This window comes from Bombus terrestris, chromosome 16, assembly GCF_910591885.1.
Source record: "Bombus terrestris chromosome 16, iyBomTerr1.2, whole genome shotgun sequence".
Taxonomy (NCBI): domain Eukaryota; kingdom Metazoa; phylum Arthropoda; class Insecta; order Hymenoptera; family Apidae; genus Bombus; species Bombus terrestris.
In genome coordinates, this window is record NC_063284.1 from 2,273,833 (window position 1) to 2,287,968 (window position 14,136).

The following is a 14,136-nucleotide window of genomic DNA, read 5'->3' on the forward strand; positions in this document are numbered from 1 at the left end:
GGAGCTTAGATCTTTACCAGAAGTTACTTTTAGATTCTGGTCACTATGTTACTTATGTTATGATCACTTATGTTACTATCGTTACATAAGATGGTCTGTGATTCGCGGTGAAAACGGGGCTAGGGAAATTCTATGCCTTAAAATAAGGCGAGATTCGCGATGTGTACGTAGATTAGCTCAATTCTCAGCTAAACAGGAGTAGGGAGCACGGGAAAAGTAAAATGGCGATTCTTTCGATACGAAAAGTTACTAGATAAGTAATGCCACCATTTACTGATAAAAATTACTAAATATATCGTGAGATAGAGAAAAACAAATAGCGGCTGAAAATTGAAGAAGACATTATGATAAGTGAAATGTTCGGATTGATTCGATACGATTTTAAGAAGAACGGCCGTGAGAAGCTTCTCCGGTAAAATTATTAATGCAGAACACGTGCAGTTGCACGAAGCATAATAGTTTCCGGTGTTGCGCTCTAGTTCGTGTTGAACACGACCGAGTATCAGTGAAATGCATTATTAAAATTAACGATTCGCGGACGGCCCAATATTTGCAGGGTTGCACGGATTCGTTCGGCGTATTAAATTCAATGTTGCGCGATGGCGTACCTCTGCCTATCCATTCACACCGCCAGCCAGCAAGCCGTTTGATGGAAAATTATTCGGATTACGCGTGGCGGGTTTGAATATATGTAAATATAAAGGCACGATTGCGTTAAAATTTCGTGAAAATATGCGTGTAAAAATTAGTTGGAAAACGTAATGGTACTCTATGATGTATTTACATACTTGCAATGTATTCCATATTTAAGAAATGTATTTTGCTGTTTCATTCGAAACGAACGATTTCTATTAAAACGAGACAAACGATTGCCACTTTGCTACAACACGAGAAACTCAAATATCGTATTTCGCATATATTTCGGTAAACATTATTCTCTTGTTAATTATGAACGTTTGCAAGTATATACAAGTTTATTTAGTTTATTTTGATGCTAATACAAATAACTGTATTATAAAATAAATAATATTAATATCGTTGTATTATTAAAGAACAACTAGTGGAAACGAACAATTTGTCAGGGATATTATTTAAATTCCCAGAATTACTAGGTTAGATTTCATTCCTGTCTAGTAACATTTTGGCGTTCTTGTTATGAGGTTAAGTACAAAGGGGATATACGGAGGCAAATAATTCTCATGGCCTGAGTTGCTCATAACGACACCGTTTCGCCTCGCACAATCGCACGGTTTTTTCAGCACAGCAAAGAATCCTGTAGTCGTTTGTTAGACTTAACGTTAACCACGGATCTCTGAGTACACTTTTAACCTGTCGCTTTCAACTACAGTACAGCACGAGCTTTTGAATTTATTCTGTTGACTTTTCAGATAAATTGGTGGAATACGCTGTGCCCCTGGAAAAGAATTTTTAAACAAAGGATTTCCTCTCTCTTAATATCGTCAAAAGAGGAGCATCGTTAAATTCTATTTTATTTCTTTTTCCTTCTTGTTTTTTAAACACCCTGAACGTGCAATATTTTTCACGAGGATTTATGAAGTTTAAAGTGAGTAAAAAGGAATGTTTATTTAGCTTTAAGGAAATTAGTGTTTTTAGACGTTCACATGAATAAACGCGAAAAGGCGGTAAATGGAAGTGTGTTATATATTATTATCAATGTTCATGTACTTACATAGATACGTTTAGGAAGACTGACAGTAGAAATTCGTTGTAAATTGCCATCGAGATGAACCGACTCTCGTTGAACTCTGATGGTGTTTTTCTCACCACGATGCACAGCCTGATTCCCCATATAAGAAATATAACCTCAACTGGAACAAAGTAAAACATTTCTTCTTTTACTGTTGGCGAAACGAATCTGACTAACTTGTGTTTACGTGTAGCGAAGAAGGCGATTAGAAGATTATTTAAGTGGTCAATTATATCTTCACATATTGTTTATACAAAATATCAAATTAAAAATATATATTAAAAGTATAAAAAATTATAGGCAAAATTAAAGACATTAAGGACGACTAAAGATAAATAACACTTGAAGGTGAAATTAAAAATTCATAATGCATCTTAATATTCTTTTACAGTGTGGTATCGTTCGATTATAACCTTATCTAGCCATAACTGATAGTGTAACTTTTGAATTAATTTTAACACTACTAAATTGCCGTATTTTATCATACACCGTACTTTATAAAAGCAGAGAAGGTGGCGCGATTAATTGGCAACAATTCCAGGCAAACAATTACTAATAGTAGATTAATAAATAGAGCTTAGATCTTTACCGGAAGTTACTTTTACATTCTGATCACTCTATTACTATCGTTACATAAGATGGTCTGTGATTCGCGGTGAAAACACGGCGAATACCTAATAATAACAGCAACAAAAAAGAAAATGCGTTGCTAAAGTCAAAAAGGAAGATCTCCGCGCTCGTTCACGCAGCGATGTTCTTCACAGGGGGGAGATCTTCCTGTTCGGTTGGCTAAGTGTTAAGAAACTCACGACGACGACGACGACGACGACGACAGTGTTACTCGAATTTGAAATTACCCAGAAGCCTGAAACTCACACTGTGGTCGGAATAATATAATAAGACACAATAGAGAAGGGAAAAGAAGGAAGAAAATTGCCGTGATTTTCTTCCCGTGGAAGAAATTGTCCTATTACAGTGGTTCTTATTAAATTGTACTCTCGAGGATTCTTGTGGCATAGCCATAATATCGTGTCGTCTGTCGGATGAAGGAATTGGCGTATAACCGCTGCATTCTACGGCCAATTTGCCAACGTGGAATTTCCTGCTAGTTTGATGCAGAATTTTAGCAGGAACAGCACATCAAAGATAGACCGCCTTATCTTTGATGCGCTTATCAGCAACGTCTGTCTAGCAATATGATTTAATCGCCGTTTAGGTTATGTATCGTATCTACAGGCCTTCGTTCCTTAAATTCTTTGGTAATTGTTATTGAATTATTTTGGAAATTTCTGTGAAGCTTGAAATTTCCCAATTTCTTGTTTAACGTTTAAAATGGCTCGCGAGAAACACGATAACAGAACAATTCTACGAGTTGCTTTTTAACTGTATATTGGGTTGGCAACTAAGTGATTTCGGATTTTGTCACTAGGTGGCGACCCAATATTTTCGTTTCTGTAATCCGTTATTTTATTTGTTATATTTTTCGAATTACAGTCATATGATATATATAAATGTATCGTTGAATAAACTTCATTAAACGAAACTATCCTATTCAAAGGGATCTTCCATTCAGTCGCGACTGTTCCAACTCGTTCATAACTGCGATTCCATTTATGATCATACAGTATATCCCCTCGTTTGGATTTCCCAGGTCCATTAAATTCCAACAAAACGATACACATTGCCTTGTCGCATAAAAATTGCAATTCAAACGAACCGCCTTGATGTTTGTACAAATCAATTTGAAATCGTATTTACCGTTTCATAAAGGGGTCCGTTTACGGTGACCTCATTGCAATTTTTCACTTGACTTCCGCATCATACGTTTTAATTCGGTAATAACGAGGTCGTGCGTATCTTATATTCCTTTATGCATAATTTTGCAATAAAAGAGATAAACTAGCCTCTCTTCTAGCGACCTTTCTTTCGATAAATTTCCCCTCGAACAAGTTCTTCCTTCGGTAACTTTTTCTTAGATAATTTTCCCTTCAAATAAGATCGAACGATGTTACCATTTAGTTCATTTATCGAACTACTCTTGGTAATTATCTGATAAAAGTAATTCCTACTTTTGTTAAATATTTTCGTCAAGTTGGAATTTCTCGATTTTTCGAATTTTCCTACATCTTTTCACTGTACTGTTTATTTCGATTCGTAAAGTATGGTGCGAAGGAAAAGAGATCGATGGTCGATGCAAGCAGTGAACGCGTCGATTTTGGTTGTGCCCACATATGGGCAGGATTCAGTGTGGCTAGTAGTGGCAACATTTTGCGAAATATCTTTCACATATTCGAAAATCATCGAAATTGGCGACGGATTGGTCTTTCGACAAGTTCGTCAAAATTTTGAGGAACAAGATTTTTAGTAGAGCGACGAAACCCTGTAACAGGGTATTCTAAACTTAGCCAATCCAAGGCTTGTACATATATCTAGTAACTTCCCTACTGAAAAATTCCCTAGAGTGTTGCAGCGTCTGCTAAGCATCATTAACAGTCCAGCCACGTTATTCCAGGCACGTTTAACCTAAAAAACAAAAGAACGAAGAGGGTTACGAATGAAGAGGAGACAGAGTACAACAGAGGCAGAAACCGTTTTAGAAAGGGTTGTTTTCCCTCGTCAAGAAAGCTCTCGCCCTAATGCGCTCGCGGAATATGCACTGGTCTGGAACGACGAAAAAGCTCAACAGTTCCTAGCCTGGCTAAACACGGAAACAGACAGCATCATTTCTAGAAAATATATGCATGTAAAGAACTTTTCATGCGTTGCAATTAAGGACATCAAATTAAGCCGAGTTTACAAATCATTACCGCGCATCAAAGGAGAAATTTGTGAAAAATTCATCAGAATTTTAAACACCTGAGGCATTTCGCTTGCCTTGCAAGAGTGGAAAGTTTAGTTTCAACGAATTGCGGAGGAAACGTTAAAATATATACGTGTGTATACAAGAGGGAACGGGGAAGGAAAATTACCTATCATTTTCGCGCTATTCAGTAAGTTCTGGTCGTATATTATGTTACGATTCTTTAATTTTCTCTCGTTACACAAGCTTTGTAAAATTCTCTAGTACATTACATTATTTTTGATACATAAATAGATATTGGTTATTTTCAGACAATTCTTATTGTTTAACATTTTAAGGTTAGAAAACTAACATTTTCTTGGTCTCTTAAAACTTCTCTAATTTTCCAAGCTTCGCGAGCCTCAAACACATCCTTAACGCAAGCATCTATTATTCATTTTCAAGAAACTCTTAAACATTTTGAGGTTAAGAACGATAAATCTTCGAATATTACATTTCCTCAACATTTCCTAGATTTTCAAACTTTGCACGAATTTATTATTTTCCCATTCTCTGCCGTCCAAATATGTGCTATTCGTAATTAATTAATTTTGTTAATCCGTTGAGTTTAACTAACCTCAATTTTCTGAAACTAGTTAAGGAGGTTAGGACGCACATTTGATTCCGCCCATTTTGGTTTTACTTCTATTTTACGCAATTAAATTGTCCCAGTTAAAATAACAATTAAATGAACAATAATAATTAGAAAAATAATTGAAATAAAAAAATTAGTCCAATCCACAAAGACCATACAATTAAATAAAAAAGCAAAACGACCAAAAGGTGCTTTTTAATTTTGAGAAAATAAATATACTTGGTGGAGAGTTAAATTAAATTTTGTTTAGTAGAAAATGTTGACTGTGTTAGCGGAATAAAATTGATCAACGTTCTCAGATGACAACACCTGGTGACGCTTAATCATTCAGTTAATTGATGGGACGTTCATGGAATTTCGGGTGGGATTTTATGAAGTGAATGATTGATTTCTGTCAGCCAGTGGGTTTTAATGTCGATAGAAATTCTCACGGGAATTACCGGAATGCCGTGGCCTGCATTGGACATCTACAATTCAAAATACAATAAGACAATTTATCAAAGCAGAAACTCACCTTTCTTTCATCTCAATTGAACAAAACGTGTGATATACGATCGTAATACCAAAAATTGATACCTTTTTATTATGTGCGTTCATAACAACGTCAGCTATCAATTTTTAATATGCAATGACGTAATTTATTAACAAAATAATAGCCTGATAATCAATGATATATGAAAGAGCATTAAAAATAATTCAATCGTCGATATACGGAATAAATTGGTGTCAAAATTTTCGAACGTTATAAAGTAATCGTATTTAATACGATAACTATGAAATACTTAAAACAATATCGTTTGTAGTCAATTTAAATTAAGTAATATAATTATAATAGTCGGAAAATTGTTTTCATTGTTAGGAAAATAAATGCGAAACAACTGAAAAAATTTAAACGATAGAAAATGGTGTAGATAATCACATGAATTGCAATAAAAGTTAAGAATACAGTAATTATAAAATGGTCGTGATTAATATTATCTGTTGATTCATTTCTGGCAATAGAATTTATTTTTTATTTATTCATGCAATTTAGTTCTCGCCATTTAAATCGTCAAATTTTTCAAAATATCAACATTTTCATTCAATATTACAATATAGTGACAATATTGCTTACACCATTAGAAAGGTTAGTGATAAAACCAAAAGAAAAGAAACTAGCAGCTCTGCACGCGAGATCTAGTTACATAGAGAAGGTTTCAGGTTCCTAATGACCGCTATTTTATATCACCAACCATTATCTCCGATACTTCGACTCTGTTCTGTCTTTTCAAGTGGCTAAATTCGTCTTTACGTGAATGTTATCCGATCGGTAGATCCACTTTCATGCAACGACCTTCTGCTGACTTACATTTCGAAATTAAGATCTCGCGATACGGTGCGCATCGAAACGAATTCCAGAGATACCAGGACACTGCAGAGACTCCTTGAGATCAACAGAGCTCTACTCGGTCGATAATATTCGTCTTTTCAATGTAAACGTTTCATTGAAAGAGGTACAAAAGTCGTGGCGAAGGAGAGTAGATTTCAACTCGAAAGTGAAGAAAGTTTGTATATAGAAAAGATGGAATTTCTTAGATTTTGTATGCAGTAATTAAAAATTTGTTAACATTTTAATTTTAAGGACACGCAATGGAATTTGTTTTTTTTTTTTTGTTTTGGACATATACAGATGGCACGTGTTGGGAAGAAATTTTGGTTATCGGAAAATTGGAATTTTCGGAAATTTCTGAACGAGAAAATTTTAATTCCCTAACAGAAATTTGAATTCTTGGTGAACATGAGATTCCTGCTTCTGAGAATAGGACTTTTTGTATTCATTTTAAATATAAATTCTGCGACTTACTGTTTATATACGAAAGATGGTTGTGGTTGTAAAATTATAAATAAATGGATGAAAAAATATTTGATACGAAGATTTGTAATATTTTGAAAATCAAGCTTATATTACTAAACTTGTATCAATCTTATTATAAAAAATCCACCCTTACGATTTCGATTTTAACTCAAAATTATGAAGAACTATAGATTTGATTAAAAAGCATGGAATCTGTTGAACTGTTTGCTTTAACCCTGTAAAATCAGGAGCGGAGTGAAAAAACTGTAACCATAGCCATTACTTTTCATTTCACGATAATATTGAACATCGTTTCTTATACTTTTTCACCCCTGTTTCACATTTTATTTGCGAAGGGGTATGTTTGAATTTGCCACGAAATTTATTTGAGCGCTGATCCATCGTGAAACTTTGCCTACAGCAAATAAACGTTGATTTATTTTTCCTCCTTCTTATCATTTCATTTTCCAGCAAAGAATTTATCTCGTATTTATTCATGAAATATTATTTAAGAATATATATATATTGAAACTTCTAAAATTTATATTTCTCAATCGACGAATCTTTCACAATCCCTATTTCCTTAGTAATTAAAATCTCCAACATACAAATTCTCCAATAATCAAAATTTCCAATATCTAAATCCTCCGATAATTTCCACCGCACCAGCTGTTAATTCTACACAAACTTCAACAATACAAATTCCCCAATAAATAAAATGTCTAAAATTCAAACCTCTGTACATTCTCACTAGCTGGTGATAATTTCAGGAACCAAACACGCTTTATAGTGAGATACATAAATTCCCCAGAAAACTATTAACATAGCAGTTACATTATTTTATTTGAACGATTGTAGCGCTAGAAATATTTTCTGCTGGACTTTAGCTGGATTAGATGGCGATACTGAAAGTTTTTATTTTTTAGAACGTTGGCACAATTGCCAGATAGGAAGACGCTTGATCATCCTAACCTTTGTTCAATGAATCCAACGGGTGATTACTTCGAAGAAAATTTCCATATCAACGAGACTGCAAGAAAAGTACGGCGACGAATGGTTATCGATGAACGAATGAGTTAGGGGTCCTCCGAATGGGCTGATATCTCTTGCGGACGCTTAATAACTGTCCTTACCAAGGCAATATCTCCTATGAAAACTCCCTATGGTCGTGTTTAAACCAATTAAAATCGCTTTATAAATCAATCGAGAGATGGAACCCGCAAGTTTTACGTTGCAGGATACCATAGGACGACGTTAAGTGGCTTAAAATTTATGTCTTGTAGTAAAAGTTTTGTAGAAAATTGGTATCTGCACCGACCACGCAATTTGTCTTGGATATAATACATTTTTTTTCAGTAATTTTCAATTATATCCTTTATTAAAATTTTCTAATCTTAAATTCTTTCTTCATTGCCAGCAAACTTATTACAAATTTGCCAATTGGTCAAAATCATAAAAGTGGTATTGGTAATTACAATTATAAAAATTGTTTAAAATTACTTGAAAATTGTCTCAGATAATTCTCAGTAATATTTTAAGATACCTGATGCTTTCAAATACTCTCAAATATCGTAAAATACTACAACGACCATTCAGATGCTGCCAAGTATCTTTAGCTGCTACCTTTCAGTTTGGATTTCCAAGAAATTGTTATTTTTGAATGGTGCTGGATAATATAAACTAATTTCAGATGCTGTTAAGTACCTTCAATTATATTCTGACGTACTATCAAAGTACAAACATACATTTTTTAATGTACTATCTTTTATATTATTTAAAATACCATCTTTTAATATACCTCCACACTAATAATGTCACATCAGTATTACCTAACTTATCACTGCAATCTGTACACCAAAAATAACGTTTACAGAAATCCATAATTTCATAATGTCAAATTTCAAAATGGCCGCAAAATGCATGTGCACATAATCGCACTTCATCAACAGTCCTCTTCAAATTTTCCTACTCGATAGAAGCCATTGATTGAAATTGTTCTACCAAAATATGGTGCAACTGATAGTGTTCTACGCAGTGCCTATTACACAGTGGGACGAGAGATGATAGAGGAGAAGGCATGCATTAGGCGATTGGTCGAGAGTTAAAGCACTCACGTATGGTGAAACTGTGATCCCACCAGTCAGTCCGGCAGAGATAAGCCTTCAGGTCGTCCGCTGTTCGTGCCACTATAACTACAGGCGGTGCAACCAGCGTGCGGATGCTCAGGAACACGCTGAATGTCATCACGATGACGCCCAGCCGCTTCAGCAGACTTCCATCCGTTATCTTCACCGCTTTTGCCGATTTCACTCGGAATATCACCGATATTCTGCAAGCAAAATCCACCAACATCTGGTTATCATCTATTATTAATCCAGGATTTTGGGAATAGGGCAATGTTCATTAGGAATTATGGGAACGCTGTTTATTGCCAGATTCGGACAGTTCTCTCAATGAGCAAACGTGAAATCTTCAATAGCCAGGTTTCAGCTGATAGACAATGACAAGGTTTGTGTACTATCTACCATGGTGGTCAGAATTATAGAAACATGGGAGACTTACAATGGTGTATTTTATTTTTATTCTTATTGATTATTATTTATCGAGTGGACCAAGAATTCTTATTGATTCTCTGTCCTAGTTTATAAAATGCTCAAACTCCTCAAATCACTGTGCAAATGGACCAAAAATTACTGTGGATCACAACGATTCTCTATCCTATGCCCAGGTGTCGCCTAGATGACTCTCAAACTATTAAATAACTTCCTAAACGCTTTCACGAAAAGGACACTTGTACTAAATGTTCAATCTCCCAATTTTTTCCGAAACTGAATAGAAAGTCTCTTAAATGCTCCTTAATCTCTGATCCTTAAAATAGTGGTGCAAGTAGAACATCGCTATCGGCAGGATGCAAGGATGCTCGAGATTTAGTAGCGTGGCCGTTTTCCTGACCAATAGAGCGTGTTCAAAGGATGCGACCTCAAGGATGAAATCTGTTCCGAGGAGTGCACTCGTGGCGATAAAGGCAGCGACACAAGAAAGACTGGAAAAAAGCTGTTTTCGCTGTTGGAACGAAGGAGAATCCACGTAAGTGGGCTTGACCTTTGATAATCGTCTCAGAGGTCCATTCGACGATACATCTATTAGCAAGAGTATGGTACTACAGAATTTACGTCATGAAACAGGCCGATGACTTAATACAATTTAAAGTCCCATTTATGGAATCTCAGATTCGTCTCCGTACATTTTAATCAATCCACTTTTGTTTCTGCATTTGCATCTATCATGATCAACAAATTTGTAAGATTCTTCCAACTGAAGGGGACCTTCGAAAACTCGTGGAAATTCTCTTTTTTAACTCGCCAATTTCTATTCTTCGGTCAGACCATCTCTAAAAGGAGAAGCTTCCCTGTCCATTGCAGTTAGCTAAACGTTGGAATCCTTCTCCACTTGGATACCGCTCGGAAGCATCAAACGGTATTACCATAATTACTATGATTACCAGTATAACCACAGCAAACTCCAAGCAATGTTAACCGTAACAATACTAAGTGTAACACTGTTCAGTGAGAATGTTCAAGACGAGCCAGTTTAGCATCATCCTTTGAGATGGGCTGCACTGAAAACTGTGTCAGTTGTTCTGTATTTGGCTACCAGTTTATGACTTGGACAACACATCTCTCATATCATTTTTCGGCAAAGTCCGAATTGCCTACCTGCCCAAGCCGTAAACCTCACGATGTTGATCTCATTAAGAGACAATAAACCATGGGAAACCTAGGACCGGAAAGTCAGTATATAACGATGATATGAAGCTTCTGGTGAGAGTAGCAGCAACATCCTACCACAGTCTTCATCAGATCGTCAAACTCTTCGTGTATACTAAAAATGCAGATAAATTACCAAACCATGCCAATACACGATATACTTAATTTACCTCCATCTTGAGCGTTAATTTCGTTCAAGATCATATCAACCGATCTGTTGAACCTGACCGATCTCCATTTAGTTGAGAATTCGCAACGTCAGTAGTGCGAAGCCTGTGCTGACCACAACAGTGCTAAATGTATCGATGTTACCTGGGACAATCTGAGTCCCAAAAGCCTCAAAACTCTCGCTCGTCGATCCTTCTGACAAGCAGCCGGCGACGTTCTCAGACTGCTTCAAACACCAGTCTCCACCTTGATCAAACTGTCGAGTTTTCCCGCGAGAGCTCTACCTATTCAACAAGATGCAGATTAAGTACATCCACTGGCTCGGTCTAAGATTCAACAGTCCGAGTTTCCATTCGCAGTGAAACGCGATCTTGGTCGAGGAAACGGAGCGTAGAATCGACGATTACAATGCACTACGTTCTGCTATACGATCGTTTCGTTTGCCTAAGGAATCCGTTTAATTACTTGTACACCTTGGTTGACCCAGTTGTCGTGACCACTGGAAGCGATCCTCGAGGCGAATAAGAACCTCTGACAGCAAGCTACCCAGTCTGAGGGAAAAGTTGCGCCGTTGCTCTAGGGAATCGGCTAGGTCTTGGGCAAGATCAATGTGTCCTTGGTGCTAAACACAGGTAACAGGTGAATCGGTGAATCTTGAAGCGGCTAAGTGGAAAATTGCAGCTGCTAAATCCTGGTCGACGATGGAAACTTCTCCTATTTTACAGTTGAACATTATCAATTTACTTTGCAGTATTGTTAACATTATTCGAAACTTATTTCATCATATTAGTTTATTATTGTTAATATTAATTATTAAGACGACGAAGACTTGTTTGATAGTGGATATGGTCGAACTGGGTTTAGAAATGGTGAAAGGAAGATTTTATTTTGTACCAAGGGTTCTCAATCTGTGTTACAAGGTTTGGTAAAAAAATGGCTTTTGAGTAAAAATTTGGGGAACATTGAAATACTCTTCAAGTACCAAGATTTCTCAAGCTGTTTTTTCATAAAGGAATTTCTTGCGTGGATAGAAAGTTTCGCAAGTTTGACAATTTTTATCGACTATGTTTTGAAAAAAATTCAAATAGATTGAAACGTTCAAAATTTACAGCAATGGCTCTTATCTTGTTCCTTGTAATTTCTATTAATTAATTAATATTAATCCAGAGAGGATAAATTGATCTCATATATTATAAATGAATCTTGGAAATTCAGAATTCGATAACAAAATATTTCTGCCAAAAGTAAGCAGCTGTGCACATATTGGGTTGGCAACTAAGTGACTGCGGATTTTGTCAATAGGTGGCATTGACAAAACCCGCAGTCACTTAGTTGCCAATACAGTACTCCTGTACATTAGCGTTTGGACGGTCGGTTTAATTACTGTAATTATTGCAAGTTTTCGAGTATCAAAGGAAAATATGCCTAAGGGAGTATCGAGGATGATTAATGGAGCTTTGATTATCAGTCGGACGAAAATAATTTTCCTGGCGACATTCAGGCGAACTTTCCTCACTTTTAACTTTCATCAAAGAACCCAGGGGCTCAGGATTAATCCAGCCTGAAGGCAGAGGGCCACGAATTATTCAGTTTTATTTCTGTGTCGTCGGTTAAGTTAATATTCAACAAACAAAATACAACGGCTCGTTCCGTGGCAAGTAAATTACGAGTTTGGAAAATATTGAAGATTCAAACGGGAGAGACAGGCGAGAACTTTTGGATCGCAAGCGCAGTTTTCTTCGGAATTGGATTATTTTTAATCAGCAGGCAGCTTTACCGAGTTTGATCGGAGTGGTGACAAGTTTGGCGAAATTTAGATCGCGTATCTCGAAAGCTTCCTTTAAAATTATAAGTTGATGCGCGTCACGAAATTCTTTAAAAGCTTAAAGAGTTTCGGATTTAGGGTTTTAAATCCTAGGAAATTCTTATGGTGATAATCAGTTCGATAATGAATAATTTTTCATATATATTTAGCTTCTGTTACTATTTTAATTCCTGAGTGTTAGAATATTTATTATATTAGTTTGCATATTAAATTTTAATTTTATGATATTAAATATAACATATTTAAGCTTTGAGATATTAGAACACACAGATTTTTCAAAATTGTGGATATCAGATTATTCATTTTTCGATCAGTGAAAATACAGAATATTTGCACAAAATTAACTTTAATTCGCAAAAAAGTAAGAATCTCTATTTTTGTGATTGTAACGTTTGGTTTATAGTCATTCAGATGCGCATAAAACAATGGAACATATCTTTTCCCCTTTGAAATGTCATAATTTGGAAAATTAGAAAACCAGATTTCCACATGTTTTCTCTTTGAAACGTCCGAATTGGAAAATTAGATAATAGAAATTATAAAACCGAATTTCCTATTGATAAAACTTTTTCCCTTTCAAACGCCGTAATATGAAAAATTGGGAAACCGAAATTTTATTATTTTCACGTTTCTCCCCTTTGAAATCTAACAGTATAGAAAAATATATCTCTCGGTTTCATGTAGCGATCGAGTTCTCAAAATGACATGATACTACGTGGGCGGGAGTTAATTAATAGATGATATCATGAAACTTCTCAAATTTCGTGGAACAATCGGTTAAGCAAGACAAAAGGAAACAGAGACGTGATCAGAGAGGCAATTTTGAGTTTCCAGCCGGAATTTCTAATTATGTGTGTCGATTTCTCGTGTAAGTCAAGCCTGTGCATTAGCTGGCTGAGTCGACTTCCGTTAATTATAACTTGCAGCTTCTGACAAAGTTGCACGTCGCGTCGATTAAGCGGCAACTTCGGCTAAATAACATTAGAATGCCGGAAACAAGGACTGGGTGTAATGGTGAGCGTACTAGTAGACGAAGAAAGAGAAAGTTTAACAGTGGACCCAGTGTAGCAAGTTTAACAGCAAGTTTCAGGGCCTTGGTTAATTGTGTTAGCTCCGACAACGAAGAAAAGTACATCGTCCACAGGATATTACAGCAACTTGCCGGTTCAAGGGTCAGTTTTGCTTCAGTTTAGATTACATTAATATGGCGTTAGTGAATATTGATAATTCTTACATGATTTGACAAAATATCATGTGACTTTATTTTGACTGAATTTTCTATGACTCAAACTATTTAAATAAATTTCCCATGAATCAAATTAAATTTCAATTAGGCTCAAATAGATTTTCTTGGAACATTTCCATGTCACCGATAAATTTTCCTATGACTCAAATAACAT

The 14,136-nt window shown here is 35.7% G+C and overlaps 1 protein-coding gene across 1 annotated transcript in view; it reads right to left on the bottom strand.

Moving 5' to 3' along the window:
• Positions 1–14,136, bottom strand: part of LOC100648300 (probable G-protein coupled receptor 158) — a 162,879-nt gene that overhangs the window by 15,058 nt on the left and 133,685 nt on the right. Inside the window, exons 8-9 of the mRNA XM_020867195.2 lie at positions 9,091–9,305; positions 1,691–1,829 (exon numbers count right to left, since the gene is read on the bottom strand). Of these exons, the coding sequence (XP_020722854.2) occupies positions 1,691–1,829; positions 9,091–9,305 (354 nt within the window). The remainder of the gene's footprint in view (positions 1–1,690; positions 1,830–9,090; positions 9,306–14,136) is intronic.